At 41.9% G+C, this 19,507-nt stretch overlaps 1 protein-coding gene across 7 annotated transcripts in view; it reads right to left on the bottom strand.

The window, feature by feature from the left end:
• The window catches only part of CUNH18orf54 (chromosome unknown C18orf54 homolog), a 32,508-nt gene extending 14,883 nt beyond the window's left edge, over nt 1-17,625 (bottom strand). For 5 of the 7 annotated variants that reach the window (XM_036322846.1, XM_036322844.1, XM_036322848.1 and 2 more), the window contains exons 1-5: nt 17,494-17,624; nt 12,823-13,150; nt 10,752-11,534; nt 9,926-10,073; nt 597-702 (exon numbers count right to left, since the gene is read on the bottom strand). In XM_036322846.1, the coding sequence (XP_036178739.1) occupies nt 597-702; nt 9,926-10,073; nt 10,752-11,534; nt 12,823-13,105 (1,320 nt within the window). In that variant the 5' untranslated portion in view covers nt 13,106-13,150; nt 17,494-17,624. Of the gene's footprint in view, nt 1-596; nt 703-9,925; nt 10,074-10,751; nt 11,535-12,822; nt 13,151-17,493 lie in introns of all 7 variants that reach the window. The other 2 variants (XM_036322849.1, XM_036322843.1) reach the window with 2 other exon arrangements.
• Nucleotides 17,626-19,507: the final 1,882 nt, after the last annotated feature.

The raw sequence follows: 19,507 nt of genomic DNA on the forward strand, positions 1-19,507 counted from the left end.
AACAACACCAACAACAAATCATAAAAAAAATAGAGATTTACAACTGTATCTCAGAAACACAACTCTCAATAATCAGCTGCCCTGTGGGAAGATATAATTTACTCTATAATGATCTGTTTTATATGTTTTCCAGAAAACAAACAGACCAAAATTGTAATGACAATTTAGGCTTTCTGTAAGAGTTCAATCCCAGGTCCCTCTACTTTAGAATTTATCTATATATATAAAAGCCTAAGTGACTGTTCGACTGTTCAACTGGTAGCTATGATGCGCACTGACCACCAGGGGCAGACGATCAATGCACAGGTGTGGAAACATGGAACAGAATGATGAATCTCAGAGGGAAGGGCGGGAAGAGATTAACCAAAGATTTTATATGCATGCTAGAGGCCCGATGCACAATTTGTGCACCGGTGGGGTCCCTCAGCCTGACCTGTCGGGATCGGGCCAAAACCGTGCACCGGGCCTCCAACATCCCCCGAGGGGTCCTGGATTGCAATAGGGTGCAGGCCAGGCCGAGGGACCGCACCAGTGCACAAATCCGTGCACCGGGCTTCTAGTCTTTTAATAAGTTAAAAAGATTTAACTTCACCCACCTGATCATCATCATCATTTAAAAAGTCTTCAAGGAAACTTTTAGCATACTTTGTCCTTGGAGCTTGTTGAGGACTGTCATCAGAGTTAATAGGAACAGGAGATTTACTACATAGGGTTTAAGAGACAAGATAGACAAGATAGCAATCAAGTTCCCAATTTATAAAAATTAGGCAGTATATAATTGAATGGTTATCATTTAAATATAAATGGTCACCAAGAAATAACTGTTATAGATATGATTATATTGATGTTGCTTGATAATTCTCTCAGCTTCCTGAATTTATACCAGAATCTTACCCTATTTCCTTGCTTCTCCTTTAAAGCTTCAAGAAAAAAAAACTTGGACTGGCTGGCATAGCTCAGTGATTGAGCGTCAACCTATGAACCAGGAGATCACAGTTCCAGTCCCAGCCAGGGCACATGCCAATGTTGCAGGCTTGATCCCCAGAGTGGCGCATGCAGGAGGCAACTGATCAATGATTCCCTCTCATCATTGATGTTTCTCTCTCTCTCTCTCTCCCTCTCCTCTCCTCTCTGAAATCAGTAATAAAATTATATTTAAAAAATTTAAGACATTAGTCTTCAACTAAACAAATAATCCATCAACTACAGTCTATGCTCTGAAAGCTCACTTGTTTCAAATAAGCAGTACATTTTCCCAATTAAACACTGTTAGTTACCCAATGATAATACACAAAACTCTCATGAATTTATAGGATTTTCTACTGGGATGGCAGTTATACTTTCTGCCACGTCAAAGCAATAGGACAGATGCCCCACTCCAGAACTGGCATTAACATATAAAACAGATTAGAGTGGGAAAATAATCAAATTTGAAATTATAATTCCTAAATTCAAATCCCAAACCCAGTCACTATATGACCTTAAGTAACTTATTTATCTGAACTTCAATTTCTACATTTGTAGTCCCACTTATTTCACAGAAGTACTGCATAAATTAACGCCATGTACCTGGCACCTTTAATAGATGCTCAATAAATATTAATTTTTTCTTAATTTAAGGGGTAGCAGAAAAAAGGGCATCCCTAGCAAAAGTAAGAATTTTCCCCAAACCAGATTCTGTTAGTCACAGAAAATAAACTCATACTATCTTTCTCTCATACATACACATATATATATACATACACACACACACACACATATATATACATATATATACACACACACACACATATATATATCAATATGAGATGTGTTTCTAACTCAAGTACTCAGATATCTAAGTATCTTTATAATATGTAAATTTCACAATAATTTTTCTTTATTAGCAGCAATTCATTATTAACTCATTTAATTTGTAACTCAGCTTTTTATTGTTCTCCAGTAGTTTTTTCCCTCATTCTTTATAAGAGTTTGTACACCCACCCACCATTATCAAAAGCATTAACCTGATTATTGAAGGTGGGTGCTGAGTACATAAGGATTCATTATGCTACTCTTCTACTTTGTATTTCTTTGGAATTTTCCATTAAAACAAAAAAAGCAATTATCTGATTACAGTTGTACTCCATCTTTTAGTATATTACTTTGAGTACATCCAGGTCAATATTTAAAAAATATATATTTTTGTTGATTTCAGAGAGAAAGGGAGAGAGATAGAAACATCAATGATGAGAGAGAATAATTAATTGGCTGCCTCCTGTACACCGCCTACTGGGGATCAAGCCCAAAACCTGGGCATGTGCCCTTGACTGGAATCGAACCTGGGACCCTTCAGTCCACAGGGTGACGCTCTATCCACTGAACCAAACCGGCTAGGGCCAATTTTTTTTTATGACAGATTGATAATAATTTGTCAATGTCATACTAAGGCTAGGTCTATTCCTTCATCTCACAATCCATCATTAATTTTATATACAAACATACCCATCACTATATGAACCCAATTTTCTAAACATCAACTACTGTATACAAAGTACTGGGCCAAACCACTGATGGTAATAATTATACTAGCCAGAAATTATATTATCTAATTATAAACTACATTAAAATTTTTACCCTTAAATATCTCTGATATTATTTGCGCACCCATTTGGGTTCCAACTGAAAGCAAAGTATTGCAGCTATAGTACTCTACAAATACACAGAACAACTGATAAAGAGAAATTAAGAAATAAAAATAGCCCTAGCTGATTTGGCTCAATAGATAGGATGTCAGCCTTTGGACTGAAGGGTCCTAGGTTCGATTCCAGTCAAGGGCACATGCCCAGATTTCAGATTCAATCCCCAGGAGGGGGCATGCAGGAGGCAGCCGATCAATGATTCTCTCTCATCATTGATGTTTCTATCTCTCTCTCTCTGAAATCAATCAATATATATATTTAAAAAAAATAAAGACAAATTTAAAAATTAGATCTATTGACTCATTTTAAAAAAATATTATTGGGGCCGAAACCGGTTTGGCTCAGTGGATAGAGCGTCGGCCTGCGGACTGAGGGGTCCCAGGTTCGATTCCGGTCAAGGGCATGTACCTGGGTTGCGGGCATATCCCCAGTGGGGGATGTGCAGGAGGCGGCTGATCGATATTTCTCTCTCATCGATGTTTCTGACTCTCTATCTCTCTCCCTTCCTCTCTGTAAAAAATCAATAAAATATATTAAAAAAAATATATATATTATTGGGGAGAAGGAAGATGGCGGCGATATAGGCAGACGCGTCCCAGGTCGGCTCCCGGAACAAATGGAGTAAGCAGCTGAAACTAATAACACCCACCCCAAATTGGTCAAACTACTCAGCTGGTGAGACGGTTTGCAGCCGGGAAGGGCAGAGCTCCCCTGGAAAGTGCCTGGTACGTGGTGCCTTGTTGTGTTGTATTTTGTGCCTTTAAAATCAACGCAGCAGATCCAAGAAACAGCAGCCTCCTGAGCACCACACCCTCTGTCTGAGGATTAGCAGCTGTACGTGAAACCTCCCCGCACCAGCCAGAAGAGCCACCACAGCTGTCAACAGCACCCACCAGAGGAGCTGCTGCCAACTGAGGAGCAGCGGCTACCGCAACCGCCCGAAGAGCAACTACAGCCCAAGGAGTCACTGCCACCCAGGGAGCAGCCACTGAATGACTCAACGTCTAGATATGTCAGTGAGATCAAACATGGGTAGACAAAGAAACCCCCAAAGGAAATAAAAAGAGGACTCGCCCGAAAAGCAGCTAAATGATACAGAGGCATGCCACATGACAGAAAAAGAATTCAGAATAAGGGTCCTAGAGTGCATAAACCGGACAGAGGAAAAAGTCAACAACTTATGCAAGAAGCTAGAAGAAACAGATGAAAAAGTCAACTACCTATGCAAGAAGCAAGAAGAAACAGATGAAAAAATCAATAACATATGGAAGAAGCTAGAAGAAACAGATGAAAAAATCAACAACTTAAGTAAGACCCAAGAAGAAATGAAGAGTGATATAGCTGCAATAAAAAACACCATGAAAGTATCAATAGTAGACTAGGAGAAGCGGAGGACCGAATTAGTGAATTAGAAGACAAGGAAGCAAAACACACCCAAACTGTACTGCAATTGGAGAAAAAAATTAAAAGACAGGAAGACAGCCTAAGGGAGCTTTGGGACAACATGAAACGAAACAACATACAAATAATAGGGGTGCCAGAACAACAGAAAGATGAACACGGATTAGAAAACCTACTCGAAGAAATAACATCAGAAAACTTCCCTGAGGGGAAGAAAAAAGTCACACAAGCCCAGAGAGTCCCAAACAAGGTGAACCCAAAAAGACCCACACCAAGACACATCATAATTACCATGGCAAATGTTCAGGACAAAGAGAGAATCTTACAGGCTGCAAGAGAGAGACGGAAAGTTACATACAAGAGATCTCCCATTAGATTATCAAATGATTTCTCAACAGAAACACATCAGGCCAGAAAAGAATGGACGGAAATTTACAAAGTGATGCAAAGCAAAGGACTGAATCCAAGAATACTCTATCCAGCAAGGCTATCATTCAAAATTGAAGGGGAAATAAGAAGATTCACAGACAAAAAAAGGCTAAGGGAGTTTATCACCACCAAGCCAGCAATACAAGAAATGCTAAAGGGACTGGTGTAAAAAGAACTAAAAGGCTCAGAAAGAAAACAGCCACACACAAAAAAGAATTGGCTACAAACAAGTACCTTTCAATAATAACTTTAAACTTAAACGGACTAAATGCTCCCACCAAAAGACATCGAGTGGCTGAATGGATAAAAGAACATGACCCATACATCTGCTGTCTACAAGAGACCCACCTCATTAGAAGGGACTCACACAGACTGAAAGTGAAGGGATGGGAAAGTATCTTTCAGGCAAATGGAAAGGAAAAGAAAGCTGGGGTAGCAATACTTATATCAGACAAAATAGACCTCAAAGTGAAGGCCATAACAAGAGATAAGGAAGGCCACTTCATAATACTAAAGGGATCAATACAAGAAGAAGATATAACTCTGGTAAACATATATGCACCCAATGCAGGAGCACCCAAATTGATAAAAAAAACTCCTGGAAGATCTCAAAGGAGAGATTGACAACAATACAATCATAGTAGGGGACTTTAATACACCACTGACATCACTGGATAAGTCCTCTAGACAAACAATCAGCAAAGAAACAGCATTCCTAAATGACTCACTAGATCAGATGGACTTAATAGACATCTTCAGAACACTTCACCCCAAAGCCAGGGAATATACATTCCACTCTGATGCTCATGGGACATATTCAAAAATAGACCACATATTGGGTCACAAGCAAAGTCTCCCCAAATTCAAGAAGATTGAAATCATAAAAAGCATCTTCTCAGACCACGATGGCATAATATTAGAAATAAACTACAATAAAAACAACCCCAAATACTCAAACACTTGGAAGCTGAATAGCATGTTATTAAATATTGATTGGGTTAACAATGAGATCAAAGAAGAAATCAAAAACATCCTGGAACTAATGACAATGAAAACACAACAATCCAAAACCTATGGGACACAATGAAAGCAGTCCTGAGAGGGAAGTTTATAGCTCTACAGGCCTATCTCAAAAAACAAGAAAAAATGGTAGTAAATCATCTAACTCTACAACTCAAAGAATTAGAAAGAGAGCAACAAGAAAAGCCCAGAGTGAGCAGAAGGAAGGAGATAATAAAGATTAGAGCAGAAATAAATGACATAGAGACCAAAAAAAAAAAAATACAGAAAATCAATGAAACCAAGAGCTGGTTCTTTGAAAGGATAAACAAAATTGACAAACCTCAAGCCAGACTCACCAAGAAGCAAAGAGAGAGGACCCAAATAAACAAAATCAGAAATGATAGAGGCGAAATAACAACAGACCCCACAGAAATACAAATGATTGTTAAAAAATACTATGGACAGCTCTACTCCAACAAACTAGACAACCTGGAGGAAATGGAGAAATTCCTAGAAAAATACAACATTCCAAAACTCAATCAGGAAGAATCCAAAAATCTCAATAGGCCAATAACTATGGAAGAAATTGAAGCAGTCATCAAAAAGCTTCCAGCAAACAAAAGCCCAGGACCAGATGGCTTCACAGGGGAGTTTTACCAAACATTCAAGGAAGAACTAAAACCTATCCTCCTCAGACTACTACAAAAAATTCAAGAGGAAGGAACACTTCCAAGCTCATTCTATGAAGCCAGCATCACGCTAATACCAAAACCAGGTAAAGACAACACAATGAAAGAGAATTACAGGCCAATATCCCTCATGAACATAGATGCCAAAATCCTCAACAAAATCTTAGCAAATCGGATCCAGCAGTACATCAGAAAGATCATACACCATGACCAAGTAGGATTTATCCCAGGGATGCAAGGATGGTACAATATCCGCAAATCAATAAACGGGATACATCACATAAACAAATTGAAAGAAAAAAACCACATGGTCATATCAATTGATGCAGAAAAAGCATTTGACAAAATCCAACACCCATTTTTGATAAAAACTCTCAGCAAGGCGGGAGTAGAAGGATCATACCTCAACATAATAAAAGCCATATATGACAGGCCCACAGCCAACATCATACTCAATGGACAAAAACTAACACCATTTCCCCTAAGAACAGGAACAAGACAGGGATGTCCCCTTTCACCACTCCTGTTCAACATAGTACTGGAAGTGTTAGCCATTGCGATTCGGCAAGAAGAAGAAATAAAAGGCATCCAAATTGGAAAAGAGGAAGTAAAACTGTCCTTATTTGCAGATGACATGATATTATACATACAAAACCCTAGAGACTCCATCAAAAAGCTACTAGACTTAATACATGAATTTGGCAATGTAGCAGGATACAAAATTAACCCAAGAAATCTGAGGCATTGCTATACACCAATAGTGAACTTTCAGAAAGAGAGATTATAAAAACAATCCCATTCACCATCGCACCAAAAAAATTAAGCTACCTAGGAATAAACTTAACTAAAGAGGTAAAAGACCTCTACTCAGAAAACTACAGGACGTTGAAAAAAGAGATAGAGGAAGACATAAACAGATGGAAGAACATACCGTGTTCATGGATTGGTAGAATCAACATCATTAAAATGTCCATACTACCCAAAGCAATCTATAAATTCAATGCACTTCCCATTAAAATACCAATGGCATACTTCACAGATCTAGAACGAACCCTCCAAAAATTCATCTGGAATAAAAAAAGACCCCGAATAACTGCACCAATCCTGAGAAAGAAAAAAGTAGGTGGGATCTCAATACCAGATATCAAGATGTATTACAAAGCCACTGTTCTCAAAACTGCCTGGTACTGGCACAAGAACAGGCATATAGATCAATGGACTAGAATAGAGAGCCCAGAAATCGGCCCAAACCAATATGCTCAATTAATATTTGACAAAGGAGGCAAGAACATACACTGGAGCCAAGATAGTCTCTTCAATAAATGGTGTTGGGAAAATTGGACAGATATATGCAAGAAAATGAAACTAGATCACCAACTTACACCATACACAAAAATAAACTCAAAATGGATAAGGGACTTAAATGTACGACAGGAAACCATAAAAATTCTAGAAGAAGCCAAAGGCAACAAAATCTCAGACATATGCCAAAGCAATTTCTTCACTGATACAGCTCCTAGGGCACTTGAAACTAAAGAGAAAATGAACAAATGGGACTACATCAAAATAAAAAGCTTCTGCACAGCAAAAGAAACCATCAACAAAACAACGAGAAAACCGACTGTGTGGGAAAACATATTTGCCAATGTCATATCTGATAAGGGCCTAATCTCCAAAATTTATAGGGAACTCATACAACTTAACAAAAGGAAGATAAACAATCCAATCAAAAAATGGGCAAAGGACCTAAATAGACACCTTTCAAAAGAGGACATTCAGAAAGCCAACAGACATATGAAAACATGCTCAAAGTCACTAATCATCCGAGAGATGCAAATCAAAACAACAATGAGGTACCATCTCACACCTGTCAAATTGGCTATCATCAACAAATCAACAAACAAGTGCTGGAGAGGATGTGGAGAAGAAGGAACACTCGTGCACTGCTGGTGGGAATGCAGACTGGTGCAGCCACTATGGAAGACAGTATGGAGTTTCCTCAAAAAACTAAAAATGGAACTCCCATTTGACCCTGTGATCCCACTTCTAGGAATATATCCCAAGAAACCAGAAACAACAATCAGAAAGGATATATGCACCCATATGTTCATAGCAGCACAATTCACCATAGCTAGAATCTGGAAACAGCCTAAGTGCCCATCAGTAGATGAATGGATTTGAAAACTGTGGTACATCTACACGATGGAATACTATGCTGCTGTAAAAAAGAAGGAACTCTTACCATTTGCAACGGCATGGATGGAACTGGAGAGCATTATGCTAAGTGAAATAAGCCAGTCAATGAAGGAAAAATACCACATGATCTCATTCATGGATAATAGAGACCATTATAAACTTTTGAACAATAATAGATACAGAGGCAGAGCAGCCTCAAACAGATTGTCAAACTGCAGCGGGAAGGCCGGGGAGGGGTGAGGGGCAGGAGGGAGGGGGGTAAGAGATCAACCAAAGGACTTGTATGCATGCATATAAGCATAATCAATGGACATAAGATACTGGGGAGTAGGGGAGGCCAGGGGATTGTCAAGGGCGGGGGGAAAAAAGGGACACATATGTAATACCCTTTGTAAGACTGTAAGCAATAAAATAAAATAAAATAAAATAAAATAAAATAAAATAAAATAAAATAAAATAAAATAAATAAAAAAATAAATAAAGCTAAACAAAGAAAAAATGTATTTTGAATAATCACCAAATTACAATTTACGAGATTACCATATCCTGACTTAAGTACCTTGTATTTCTTTTCTAATCAATTGAATCCTCACACAAAAACACCAAAGCAAAAGAACTTGTACAAGACCTTGTACAAAGTAGAATTATACAAAGTAGACAAAACTTTTACACGATCTCAGGGAAGAACTGACAGAGCTGGAATTCCAAACCAGTATTGTAGTCAGTGCCCACATTTAAAAATAAATAAATAAAAATAAAAAAGACATTTAATTGAGAACTAAAAAAGGATCCATTAACTAATAAACTCCATTTATGTCAAAATAAAAGTTTAGACAACTGAATATAATAAATATCAGAAACTAAGGCAGGATATAGGGTTACCAAGAATGCATTTCTAATAAGTCTAAATATAATAATATCACTAAAAAAAGCTTTCCTATCTAAACTCCTAATCCTTACTCTAAGTTCACATTCAGTTATCTAGGTGAACACTTCTTAAATTATTCTGAGAAACTATGTCATTGAAACGTTAAATATACAAATGAAAATAATCTTAGAAATTATAAAAATTTATACAATATAAAAATGGACCATCGTTTACGGAAAATAACGACTGAAAGAGAAAGTAAAAGTAAATGAAAATAGATAACTCTTAATATATGGAGAGAATATAGTAGAAAGTAACAAGACTTCCATAGCCCTCCTCCTTCTTCTACAAAATAGTTGCTTTTGGTTCTAATTCCTCACAGTAAACATATATCAATATTTTATAGTGCAACAAAAGGAACTGTAACAAAAACAAAAGTTATATAATGTACTTAAGTTATGAAATAACCCACGATCTTGTGGTAACAAATGAAAAATAATATCAAGCAAAGCAACACTGAACACCATTTTCTACAGAATTACCATGTCATTACATTGCTAGTTATAATCAAGTTATATAAAAATAAATTAGATGTTCATGTATTTTCCATATGGAAAACTAATGACCTTACATGAGTTTTCCATTAATAACGTACTTACAAAGCAACAGGAACATTTTCCCACGATCTTTCTGCTTCCAGTTTATCTAATGAACAAGGACTATCATCCTGTTTCATCGACTTTGGTAATTCAGTACAATGCTCTAGATTTCTCTTGGCCTTCAGGATAAGTAATTCAATTTTGTCACCTATTTTAAAAGACTACATTAATTAAGAAAAAAATAAATGCAAAGCATGGCAAAATCTCATAAAGCAACAAGGATTCAGATAACTTGGTATGCATACAGGGTGCCCCCCAAAATGTATACACACACTTTGAATAATTATAAAGGCAGTGTTTATTAAAATACATTTCATTTTCGCCCTAACCAGTTTGGCTTAGTGGATAGAGCGTTGGCCTGCGGACTCAAGGGTCCCAGGTTCAATTCTGGTCAAGAGCATGTACCTTGGTTGCGGGTGCATACCCCGTAGGGGGTGTACAGGAGGCTGATCAATGTTTCTCTATCATCCATGTTTCTAACTCTCTATCCCTCTCCCTTTCTCTCTGTAAAAAATGAATAAAATATATTTAAAAAAATACATTTCATTTTCAAAATTGAGCTATCAGCTGTTAAAGTATGCATACATTTTTGGGGGATACCCCCTCTACACATCTTTAACAGCAAATTATGTCAAAATGTGACATTTCAAACAAATAAAAGTAGATATTTTCTAGTTATAAAATGCTACTTAAAATGAAAATCATAAGAGTTCAAAAAATATATAATCTGATCATTACATCAAGAATATAACATAAAAGCTCCTAGATATTAGGTCAAATTTACAGCATTTTCTTTGATTCTTAAAAGCAAACAAAAAACAATTACCATTGAATGGCTTTTTGGATTGTCCTGGAAGAAGTGGATTCTCACAATGACATTGGCTATGCTCAGAATCACATTTATATTCATTAACAAATCTTTTATCACCACTCAAGAAATCTGAACTATTTGAGGGTTCAAAAGAATATTCGAAACAATCTAATTTATTCATAGGTCGAGAAGTTCTTTGTGCCTGATAACTATGTCTTGGGGAACAATGCTCGTCTTTAAATATTTTATAAATACTTTGACTATTTGTGTCAGGTAGCAAGTCTTGGTTGTGGAGCCAGACTGGATATTTGAAATCAGGTAGACTAGTTATCCCTGAAACATTAAGGTCAGATTTATGACCAGTGAGCCATCTTGGGTAATTCTTTTCAAGATCACGTTCTGAACTGTCCTTGAAAGATGATTTCTTAAAAAAAGATGGTTCAGAAATGCATTTACTCGTCTTATTCACAAGTTTTAGGTTTTTTAGCTTATGACACTGCTTTCCATTTATATTTGTGTATACCACAGGAGTAACTAAGTTATCCTTGCTTCTGGCAATGCAGGGTTCTTGAAAATTGTGATTCTTTTCAGTGTCTGATAAACTCAGTCTTCCAATGCATTTCTTGGTTTTCTTGGTAATTTGATGACCTGGTCCAACACAAGTAAAAGGAAATGATCCATCTGCTGGAAGTTTTAACAGATCATCAGTTGTTAGGCTAATGGAGTCTATGTCATTGATAGTCCGTCTTCTAGAAGATGAGGACAAGGAGCTTTTTTTGTGATGAAATTTTTCAAAAGCTGAAAAACAAAGCATACTTCTGTTTATCTTCCCATATCACATTAAAAAACACTTCAAAATATCCAACAGTAAATGAGAATTAAGAATTTAAGGAAAAAAAAGAATTAAAGAACCATTTTTGCCACTTTCCCATGATCTTCAATAAAGTTTTGATTAAAAGAATAAAAGGGATAGGTTGATGAAATAGAATGTGCTTTCCCCCCTCACATATCAATTTGTTTTAAATAATTTCTACCCTTATCTCTACACCCTCCTGACTTTTTCCATGTTCTTTAATTTACTATTTCTTCCACTTTTTTCATCTAGAACAGCGGTTCTCAACCTGTGGGTTGCGACCCCTTTGGGGGTCGAACGACCCTTTCACAGGGGTCGCCTAAGACCATCGGAAAACACATACAGCATATCAGATATTTACATTATGATTCATAACAGTAGCAAAATTACAGTTATGAAGTAGCAACAAAAATAATTTTATGGTTGGGGGGTCACCACAACATGAGGAACTGTACTAAAGGGTCGCAGCATTAGGAAGGTTGAGAACCACTGATCTAGACATACACAATCCACTGACACACTCACATTAATATTGGTCACTCAATACTGGCTGCAACACAGGATTTGGAAAAGTTTGTGAATAAATTAGGTGAAAAATAATTTGCTTTCTTTACTAACGCTGCAATAGTGAATAGCTGTTCTAATTCTCTTCTGGAATAGTGCCCATATCCTTCTAAAATTTGAATGCAAACTTTTTCCATACTAGGGCTACTCCATAAGTGCTCAGTAACTGGTTATCAACAGACTCATTCCAAATTTGTCTTCATAAAAGCCTTATCAAGGAAAAACTCAATGTAGTGTGAATATTATTATTCCATAGAATAGAGATCAGGAAGACTAATATAATCCTTTGCAATCAATTGCATAGGAACAAGTGTAAACTAAGAAAGGCTGCGCTTCACTTAAGTCATTAAGCTAGAAAATGAAAACAAAAACCACCAAGTCAACACTTTTTCTATGATGCTATAATAAACAGCTTAAGGATTTAGGACCAGCCACCTGCTGTAACTCATCAGCTTCCACTCCAAGGTTGCAAGGGGATCTTAGCTGAAAATTCCTAAGTACCAGATAAGTATACAGTCCTTAAAGAAATATATTCATATCTCAACGTTATAAAAGTAATTTTTACCCCAAAAGAATAAAAAAAGAAGCATCTGGATTTCAAAGGCTACAACATATCTTTCAAATGATTTAAGTCAGTGGACAAAAAGAAAACAAACAATAAAAGCATACCATGGTTTGGTTTATAAATATAGTTGGAGAATTCTGGCATATTAGCAGGACATTTACCAATGTTAATCTTTCCAGTGCTTACACCAGGATACATCCGGCTTAGATCAAAATCATCAATATAGGCCTGGAGAGCCTGAGATGCAGAACTGTACAGTTTATCCTTATATTGAACAGAGCCATCAGCGGTAGAGGAATTACTACCACTGAGGCTGCAGCTTGCTAACAGAGAAGATACTGAAGATTCCCGAGAACAAACTCTGTGTTTTGTATTTGGTTTTGCCATGCCTTCCTCAAAATGGGTTATTTCTGTTCATTTCTCTTAGAACCACTGTAATACAAAAACAAAAGGTTAAGGTTCCAAGTAAAAGAAAAAATAGCCATATACAAAGAAATTATTCAATATGTAAACTTTTTATAATTTTCTTTAAAGAATAAAACCCATTACCTATAAATCCTTTAAAGGCAATACACATTGTAGATTTTTTTATTATTTTCATTATTGTGAATTCCTTCATCATTTATTTAGAAAACATTTATTAGGTACTTACTATGTGCCTGGAATTATGTATACAAAGATTATCTGAGAACATGCATAAGTATAAGAAGGAAAGGGTACTCACTTTTTTTAAACGTCCTAAAACAACTGATTTACACAGTCTTTTCTTATGGTGATATATTCTATGACATCACAATACTTAACATTCCCTTATACATAATACTTCTCATTCATAAGCCTACCACTATGCACTACAGAGAGTAGGTCCTCAATAAATTTTTAAATGCATCAAATGTGGTATTAACAACAAGGAACAGTGGAGAATGTTGTAAATACCAATATGTAACTTTAGCCAACTCCTTCACCCCCAAAAGACTTGAGAACAAAATATAAAGAAATAAACTACAAGTCATACCATAAAATGAATGGGCAAAATGCTTTTTCTAAAACAACATCCTAATAAAAGAGAAACATGGTAATTAGCCGTACATCCGCTACCCTTCCCATTGGCTAATCAGGGCGATATGCAAATTAACTGCCAGCCAAGATGGCGGCCGGCAGCCAGGCAGCTTGAAGCTAACATGAGGCTTGCTTGCTTCAGTGATGGAGGAAACCAACGTTCCCCGCCTGCCTTGCCGGCCTCTGAGCTTGCAGTTTGAAATATTGTTACAAATATAGAAGCTACACAAAACCCCAGACACCTGCTTTCAGCCTGCCGGGATCTCAGAGCTGGAGTTGATACAGTGTTTCAATTATAGAACCCAAACAAACCAGATACCTGCTTTCAGCAGCAGAGGCCTCAGAGCTGGAGCCAGAGCTAAAGCTGGCCCAGAATAAAAAAGAAAAAAAAGAAGAAAAGGAGCAGTTGGGAGCTTCAGTCACCCACCAGCCTGAAAACAGCCCTCAGCCCCTCACCCAGACTGGCCAGGCACCCCAGTGGGGACCCCCACCCTGATCCAGGACACCCTTCAGGGAAAACCAGCCGGCCCCCACCCATGCACCAAGCCTCTATCCTATATAGTAAAAGGGTAATATGCCTCCCAGCACCGGGATCAGCGGAGCCACGAGGCCTCCCAGCACCAGGATCAGTGGAGCTGAGAGGCCTCCTGGCACCGGAATCGGTGTGACAGGGGGCAGCGCCCAAACACCCTGATGGCCCTGCGGCTCTGTGTGTGACGGGGCAGGGCCACAACCTCCCTATCCGCCCTGCTCTGTTCGTGACAGGGGAAGGCACCCCAACCCCCTGATCAGCCCTGCTCTGTGCCTGATAGGGAGGAGCTCCCCAACCCCCTGATCGCCCTGCGGCTCTGTGTGTGACAGGGTGCGGCACCCCAACCCCCTGACCGGCCCTGCTCTGTGGGTGCTAGAGGGCGCCGCCCGAACCCCGATGGGCCCTGCTCTGTGCATGACAGGGTACGGAGCCCCAACCCCCCTGATGGGCCCTGCTCTGTGCGTGACAGGGGGCAGCGCCCCAACCCCCTGATTGGCCCTGCTCTGTGCATGACAGGGGGTGGTGCCGCAACCTCCCCATCGACCCTGCCTTGAGTGTGACAGGGGGCGGCGCCCCAACTCCCCAATCGGCCCTGCTCTGAGCCCGACCAGGGGCTGCACCTAGGGATTGGGCCTGCAGGTCGTTATCTCCCGAGTGGTCCCAGACTGCGAGAGGGCACAGGCCGGGCTTAGCCCCCCCCCCCCCAAGTGCACAAATTTTTGTGCACCGGGCCTCTAGTCTGTCTATATAAAAGCCCAAGTGACCGTTCTCCCGTTACTATGATGCGCAGTGACCACTAGGGGGCAGACGCTCCAACTAGTAGGTTAGCTTGCTGCTGGGGTCCTGCCAATAGCAACCGGACTAGATGAGCCGGACACGCCCTGGAGCCCTTCCTCGGTTCCTCCCTGGCCGGACTGTACACTGATGGGGTCCTGAATTGTGAGAGGGGCCAGGCCGAGGGACCGCACACCGGGCCTCTAGTTGTTAATAATCATTTTCTGACCTTCATTTTTGGTACTACCCTCACTATATTCAATTCTTATATTAAACAGATTCAGACTACCTCTCTTTTAAAGGAGGCTTAAATAATTAGAAAACTGACTTAATGTATTCATCTTACTGTTTTTGCATCACTAAAATGGGCAGAATTCCTGTCTACCTTAGTATAACAATAACAAGATCTATACTTGAAGCCCTAAGAAATAACAGAATGAACAGGCACTACTTCAGTGCACAATGTGACATTCTTTTAAAATTAAATCAATGGGTTTTCTGTACTTAAAATAAAACATTGTCTAGAACTTAATACATGCTATGATATTATAAAGTTAATATGTTTAACTTTTGGCTGTATTTTGGGGATGTTTTAAGTTATAACAACTTCTAATGTTGTTTTTCTAAACAACTGTCAAATTTGACTTTAAAATACTGAAACTTTTCCATGTGAGAAAGTAAAAAGAGTAACACATCCTCCTCCAGCCTTCAACTGTGCAACCGCCTTTGCAAGAGCTGAAAGCAGCCGGTGGGAGCAGCGACAGAACAATGCTCAGCCTCTGCCTCGCCGAGTGCGGTGATGCTGGTGAACACCCAAGAATGGCCAGGCAACTCGTCCCGGCAGCCAAGGCATGGAACCACCTACGGGTCCTCCCGTGGGCGATGGCTAGGAGACGCGGTACATAAATACAATGAAATACTGCTCAGCGGCAAGAAAGGCTGGAACAGCGCCACTTGCAACATGCATGGATCGGGAGAGTATCGCGCTAAGCGAAGGAAGTCAGACAGAAAGGGACAAGAACCTTAGGATTTCACTCATGTGGGCTATAAAACAGAAAACAACAAACCCAGACACAGACAACAGCATGGTTACCTGAGGGGAAGGGGGCAGGAGCGGGTAAAGGGGTCAAACACATGGTGACCCAAGGAGACGAGATTAGGTGGAGAACACACAACTCCTTATACCAGTGGTTCTCAACCTGTGGGTCGCGACCCCTTTGGGGGTTGAACAACCCTTTCACAGGGGTCGCCTAAGACCATCGGAAAACACATATAATTACATATTGTTTTTGTGATTCATCACTACGCTTTCATTATGTTCAATGTGTAACAATGAAAATACATCCTGCATATCAGATATTTACATGACGATTCATTACAGTAGCCAAATTACAGTGATGAAGTAGCCACGAAAATAATTTTATGGTTGGGGGTCACCACAACATGAGGAGCTGTATTAAAGCGCGGCATTAGGAAGGTTGAGAACCAACTCCTTACAGAGGATGGACCTGCAAAGCCTAAGCGGCGCTTCCACCCTTAGCTGTGACGGGCGCTGGCCACCAGGGGGCAGAGCTCCCGCCAGCAGGTCAGCCTGCAGCTGGGGTCCGGCCACGGGGACTGGGCTACACGGGCGGGCGGGGCACTCGAACTACCATTGTGCAAAGTTCCCGAAAGGAAACAAAAGTAGAAAGAAATACTGAACCACCCCCTTCGCAGCTGTCACGGCTTCAAACGGTGCCCGACAGACCCGCACTTCTCCCCCCGGGATCTGGCAGCAAACCCCCAGCATCTTTTCCTTCCATCAACACCCGTGCGTATCCGCGCCCGTAGGGAAACCCATCACCCCGAGCAGAACCGGAAACGCAGGAACCGTCAGCCGCCCCCGACTCGGAAACACCGTGTTCCGCACCGAGTCGCCGCCGGGAGCGGCTCACCCTCAGCGAACGGGCCTCAGACCGCACGGCTCCGGGGCGCCCGGGACGGAACCGGCGGCAGGAGAAGGAGTACGCGGGCAGCCGGCGCCCCGCCCCGGGCACGCCCTGCCTTCGGGGCCCCCGCCATCAGACACGGCTTCAGGCCAGAGCACTGGCGCCTCGGGAGCGAACGGGGAGCAACCGAGATCCTCGGGGTGACGGCCCCCAAAGCTCCCACCCCCACCCTCACTTCAGTCGGCACCTCGATTCCCCGAGACCCAGGTCGGGCACCTCGGTCCCGGTCCGCGATCCTCCCCCTAAAACTGTCCCTTTTCCGCAGGCGCCCTCCCGCAAGAGTCGCCTTCCCCTTCCCTCCCCGCCACCCTTCCTGAGCCTTTCCCTCGGGCTGTCAAAGGACCGGACGCCCCTCGAAACCCTCCCCCTATTTTTCGGGCCGAACTCGCCGACAAAGGTCCGGACGAGACAGAAACACGCACTTTACAACTGCCCGCCGAGAACCCAGGCCTGTAGCCCGGCGGGAGACGCAACAAAGCATCCCGGTCGGACCCCGCCGCGCCTCAGGCTCCGCTCGCTCGCTCGCAGCATCCTCTGCCGTCACAGCGGAGCGCGACGCCCGCGCGGGCTTTCAAACTGATCCAACATGGCGCCGGCTCGCGGTGCGCATGCGTGGCGCCCGGGCGCCCGGGGCGAGCCAGCCGAGGGGCGGAGTGCCGGAGGGGAACGCGGCGCCGCGGGGCGTTCGGTCGCGCTGCCTGATGGGAAGTGTAGTTTCTCCCCACGCCTCTCTCTGGGGTGGGTGTTCGTCCACGTACTACGTACGTCCACATCGCTGCCGCGCACGCCCCCCATCCCCCCACCTCGGTCTCCGCTGCTGGGGGCCAGTCTGCGCGGATGACCGACCGAGCCTCCTCCCTCCGGCTCCCGGGGCTGAGTGAGGGGACTCGGTCGGGGAGATTTGAGGCGCGTGCGGCTGACGTTTCGGGTCTCCGAGCGCCGGCCCCACCTCCCCAGTTCTTCCAAGTGAGCTGGTCTCCCCGCTTTCAGAGCACCCCTTTCCGGGATAAGGCATCACCTGGGCCAGGGGCAGCGTCCCCGGCCGCTGCCTCCCCTCCCCCCCCGAGTCACTTCCCCATTTTCTCCCCGAGCCCGGCCCTCCGGGGCTGCCCAGCCCCTCACACTCAAAGCAGATGCGGGATGGGAGGAAGGAGGGCTGGGATCCAGCCAACTCCGTGGGGACCTGGATTCCCAGGAAGAATGGCAGCGACCCAGTGCGGATGGGGGAGCCAGGCAGGCAGCCCGGGAAGAGGGAGATGATGCTGTACAAACCGATGTAAAGACCCACGTAACAACGTGTGTGAGCCGTCTGCAAGGCTGGCTCAGCCTCTGAGAAGCGAAGAATCCAGTTTCAACCAGGTGGTGGATCAAAAAAGATGCCATCGCGGTGTCGGGGGAGGCTTCCTTCCCACTGACCCTGCGGGCGAAGACACCTGGGTTACTCCAGCGGAACACACTCCGCGCGGCCCATGTCCCGCCACCAGGTGATGCAGGGCATTCTTGCTGTTTGCTCTCTTGTTTTCATCCTCTCTAGCCCACTGCACTTAATCTTCCCCTTTTTCTTAGCAAATGAAAAACATCCAGAAACGATAACATTCCGTTGAGTGGTTCAGTTAAACACATGTTTATTGTGGCAGTAAGTGCTAGGTGATTTGACAACGAATTGGACAGAGCCCCTGCGATTGACACTCTACCGGGATGTTTCTATCATCTGTGCAATTCCTAAAGCAGTCAATATCATGTATGTTGCTGGTTGGAAATAAATAACATATTTACTGATACAAATCCAGGTCAGGGGCCAGCCACAGACTGCTAATGGCATGAGCCTAAAAACTTAGGCTTTTTGCTCTGGCCGGTTTGGCTCAGTGGGTAGAGCCTCGTCTGCAGACAAGGGTTCTGGGTTCGATTCCGGGCAAGGGCACATGCCTGGGTTTTGGGGCTGATTCCCAGTAGAGGGCCTGCAGGAGGCAGCCAATCAACGATTCTCTCTCATCATTGATGTTTCTATCTCTCTCTCCCTCTCTTTTCCTCTCTGAAATAAATATGTATTTTTAAAAAGTTAGACTTTTAAAATCCACGTTCCACCTAAATGTTTTTTTAACCTGTCATTCTTTAAAATAATTGAACAGTTCTTTTCATTGACAGTATCTTTAATGTTTCACTTACTACCTTTTTCTTCCATCTCGGAGCATATGTAATGTGCACATGTTTCCTGATAAGAGCATAAAGTGTAAATAAAGGACACTGAGAAGATATACAGGAACATATCAAATAAATTGATGTAATTCATGGATAAAAATAATTCGACTTCCACTTTGTTCCTTCACAGTTTAAGAGATATGGAGACCTCCAGGAGGATTTGGAGAAGAGTCCCAATAGTTATTAAAATTCTGGACTAGATCTATTAGGAAAGATAAACTAAGAATCTACCAGGAA

The sequence above is a fragment of the Myotis myotis genome, unplaced genomic scaffold (genome assembly GCF_014108235.1).
Source record: "Myotis myotis isolate mMyoMyo1 unplaced genomic scaffold, mMyoMyo1.p scaffold_m19_p_9, whole genome shotgun sequence".
NCBI classification, from domain to species: Eukaryota; Metazoa; Chordata; class Mammalia; order Chiroptera; family Vespertilionidae; genus Myotis; species Myotis myotis.